This window comes from Crocodylus porosus, unplaced genomic scaffold (genome assembly GCF_001723895.1).
Source record: "Crocodylus porosus isolate Cpor-Errol unplaced genomic scaffold, CroPor_comp1, whole genome shotgun sequence".
NCBI classification, from domain to species: domain Eukaryota; kingdom Metazoa; phylum Chordata; order Crocodylia; family Crocodylidae; genus Crocodylus; species Crocodylus porosus.
In genome coordinates, this window is record NW_017728886.1 from 84,927,752 (window position 1) to 84,931,718 (window position 3,967).

General features: G+C 41.9%; 1 protein-coding gene across 7 annotated transcripts in view; it reads right to left on the reverse strand.

The window, feature by feature from the left end:
* Window positions 1-3,967, reverse strand: part of PDE1C (phosphodiesterase 1C) — a 479,499-nt gene that overhangs the window by 304,142 nt on the left and 171,390 nt on the right. Inside the window, exons 1-2 of one of the 7 annotated variants that reach the window (XM_019538225.1) lie at window positions 2,414-2,492; window positions 1,552-1,654 (exon numbers count right to left, since the gene is read on the reverse strand). The exons of 3 other annotated variants lie outside the window; for them this stretch is intronic. In XM_019538225.1, coding sequence (XP_019393770.1) covers window positions 1,552-1,652 — 101 coding nt within the window. In that variant the 5' untranslated portion in view covers window positions 1,653-1,654; window positions 2,414-2,492. Of the gene's footprint in view, window positions 1-1,551; window positions 2,157-2,219; window positions 2,313-2,413; window positions 2,493-3,967 lie in introns of those variants that run through there. 3 more of the 7 variants (XM_019538224.1, XM_019538229.1, XM_019538246.1) reach the window with 3 other exon arrangements.

Below are 3,967 nucleotides of genomic sequence, written 5' to 3' on the forward strand. Positions count from 1 at the left end.
CACACACACACACACACACACACACACACACACACACACACACACACACACTATATTAATATAGGGAAAAATTACTGTAGTCAACCTGATTCTTACTTTGGGCAACTCCTTTGAAGTCAATACAGTTACTCTGATTTTTCAAGGGTATAATAAAACTAGAATCTGACCACATAATATGGTCACTATAACATACTATCAGGCATCCTGCAACTGAAAAATAATGCTGTGGAAAATGTGTACTACTTTGAACCTCAGATGTAATAAACTATCAGAATAATCTAAGAGTGTGCTTATTTAGGGACTTCAGACAAATTCAGGGACTAGTAATACTACAGCATGGTAAAAGAGATGTGAAAATAAAGATGTGTTCTAGCTGTTTTATTTGGAATGAGTATGAGGCAGCTGTCATCTAGTTTGATTAAGTTTCTTCACAAAACAGGTTTCCTGGAGTGAAACCTTGAAAGAAATCATGTGTAACTTTTAGGCTATTAGGGCTATTACAAAAGTATTGGATGTGCTTTATAAAACATGCCATCAGTGCAGACACAAAATATGGCTCAAAAAACAACTCAAGTTTAAACTTTTAGACTATATTTTAGTGATTAGCTTGTACATTGTTAACTTGGCACTAGCATCTCTCTAGAGGGATGAAATGTTAAACAACTCCCACATTCAAAAATGGGGAAAAAAATCAAGTCTGAACATATGGACAGATGCAGCTTAATACAATCAGATTCCTTTTAGGCTTGATCAGAAACAGAGGAGCAAGTAAGTAATACATGGGCATTAATGGGTCTTATTGCTTGTAGTCATTGTTTTATTACATACGAAGTGGGGGAGGGGGAAAGACATCCTATCTCTAGATCTCTAGGTTGTCTAGTTTTACTTTTTCCTCAGCCACAGCACATTTCTTGAAAGACAGTGTCCTTTCTATTGAGAAGGTACTATTCCCTGCAAAGCAAAGTTGTTCTTAACATAGATGTATAAATTAATAAATCCAATCCAATCTGTGGACATGAGTGTTAATAACAGAGCATGGATATCCTGCCATTATCACTGCTATTTAAAACATTTTCCAACTCTGCCTCCTTCTCCATTTGTTCGTATTAACTACTTCAGTGCAGGAACCAGTCTCTGAAATGCAATTCATTTAGATGTGACATGCAGTGTAAGTTTAATAACAATCTTAAAAAAAAGAGACTTTAATTAAGTACCACTTTGTACATATTAACTTTTCTACTACCGGCACTCAGAATCATTAACATCTTGGTAACTGCTGCTATGCTACAATGCCTCATCTAGTGACATTTCCGCACTCTCATTGGAAAATGTTAGTTCACTGTAACAAGCCGTTTCAGTGCTTTTAAGGAAGCAGACTGCCCTTTTGTGAAGAGTAAGTGGAAGTCACTGTGTATACAGAGAGCAGGTGTGGAAACTCTTAGGCTATTTTTAAAAGGTATACATAAAACAAGAACAATAAAGTATTATAATAATTATGACAATGAGGGTAAAGGAGTTTTAAAAAAAAACAACCCCAAGCGTATTACTTACAGTCCTCTGAGACGAAGCCAGATTTTCTCTATTTGCTCCGGCTGCAGGTATTTCAGAGAGTTGCTCTCAAATTCTTCAATTTCCTTAGTTGGTGACTCCATAGCTGCAGGTGATTGCTTTGGTTAAACCTCAGAGAGGTATGGATATCACCCCCCACACATGCACACACTCCACCTTTAACACTGCACAGGAGCAGCAAACATTTTTCCAAACACCTCTAAGCCTCCCCCCTCACTTTGATTAGAGGAAGTGTGTGTAGCCAGCAAGAACTCCAGGTGCACACTGAGGGTAGCTGTGGCAGCATGCCATGGTCCTGAGTGTGATGGAGGGGATTAGAGGCTGATCTCCAGATTGAAAGCCATCACAGAGTTTTTTACAATAAGCCGAGGATATGATCAGTAATATCAGCTGAAGGGTCTTTATCAAGGGAGGAGAGGGGAAGGAGGGGGGCAGGAAAAATCCCTTGATAATAACTAAGCTGTATGAATGGGAGGATGGGGAGTTGTACAGATCCCGATTCTCTGCTTCTCTATTCGCTGGACCCTGAGAGTCCTCGCTCCACCATGCTGCGAATGGCAACCCTCTCTCCCTCCAGTGTTGGTCCTCCCTCTCACTCTCCTTCGGTTCAGTCTCTTACTCCTCCCGCCCTGTTGTTTTCTTCCACTTACCAGCAGCTCTGCTGACAAGCAAGAAAACTGACAACTGAGAAAAAAGTCGTCTGTCAGCATAGCCTGGGCAATACTACACACACACACACACACACACACACACATACACACGGAGAGAGAACAGTCAGCTGGAGAAAGGCTGGCTGTGATAAAAAAGGAAGGAAAAAATCAAAGAAAGTAGATGCACGACTCACTTCTGAGAAACAGTCATATGCCTCTGTGCAGCCAGCGTGCTTTCACGAGCAAGCGATACGGAGAACAAGCTGCAGGGCTTCAACTTGGGCAAAATTAATTTGAAATAAATAAATAAAGCTGGTGACCAAGCATCAAAACCAGAGGAAAGGGGAAGTACTTAACTGAAGAAGATACTTCAAGTTCAAACATTAATATTAATGATGAACATATATGTGTACACAAAACATCAACAATATTGATACATATAGTATAAATTATGCACCATAAAAGCCAGAATAGAAACTATAGCTCAACTTCAAGAGCTTTATTCCTGAGAGATTAAAGCCCTGATTGTGAAATGGGATCCCTGCTTTAAGATGCTTTGGGGCGCTTATTATACAGTATTTTTGTTTGTAGTTCACACCTCATATATTTCTCTTTAAGACAGGAATGCCCTAAAATTATACCAATATTTGACAGCTCTAAATTGTACAAGAGTGAAGATCTATGAATTCTGATGTTTTAGCTTGTATTTTTATTTATTCTGCAGATGTAGATGGAGACATTGCGGTAAGGTGAAATTATCTTTGAAACTTTGCACCAGCATCAACAGTTAGGGCAGATGAAGAGATATGGTATCTGATGCCCTTTGAGAAATCATCCTTGCCATTGGTACGAAAGGAACCTCTGCTGAAATTTTTCTGGTAAATGACAACTCTGTTACAGTTGTACAAGTTTGTCAATTTACACTTCGAGCAGTCTGCAGCATGAAAAATACACCAATGAGCCTAATTCCACAAGCCCTTAATCACACAGTGGCCCTTAGTCATGCAATTAATTTCACTGTCTTTAATTCAATCCCATTCCAACACAATAACATCTGGGTTCATTCCTGCACCCCAATTTTGTTACTTTTTCTTAGAGAACAGACTCAAACCTATACAGATAAATTTTAGCGTACAAGTGTGCATGAAGGCAGTGTGGCTTACTGGATAGGCACTGGGATAGGATTCAGGGGCGCTTGTACTTGTGATGGGGATTTAGTTCTCAGAGTTTCATTCTATGCCTCCTAAACTGAAACAGTGGGTTTTTAATTGAAACGCAACATTTCAATTTTTATGTCATGTTATGGCAAGGGGCCCGATCCTTTATTTTCCTTTTTTTCTCAGGGCCAGAGCCTGCCTGAAGCTGGGGGGCAAGCTGCCAGTGAGCTGAGTGGCCCGTGAGCTGCAGGGGGCCCTGGTCCTTCCTTCTGCAGGAGCAGCACCCCCCAGTGCCAACTGGGTGGGGTGCAAGTGGGCAGGGTGCTGCCCCAGCTGAGAGGCAACACCCAGCCTGATCCAACTGGTCCCCAAACCCACCTGGGGAGCAGCACCTGGCAGACATCCAAGCAGGCAGGCTTGGGGAACAGTTGGAGCATGCCAAGTGCTGCCTCCAAGCTGGAGCAGTACCCAACCCACTAGCAGCCTGCCTGGGCGGCCCCGGTGTGTTGTGTCAGAATTGAGGAGGGAAGGACCAGGGTCCTCCGCAGCTTAGGACCCACTCAGCCCACTGGCAGCTTGCCTTCCCCACCC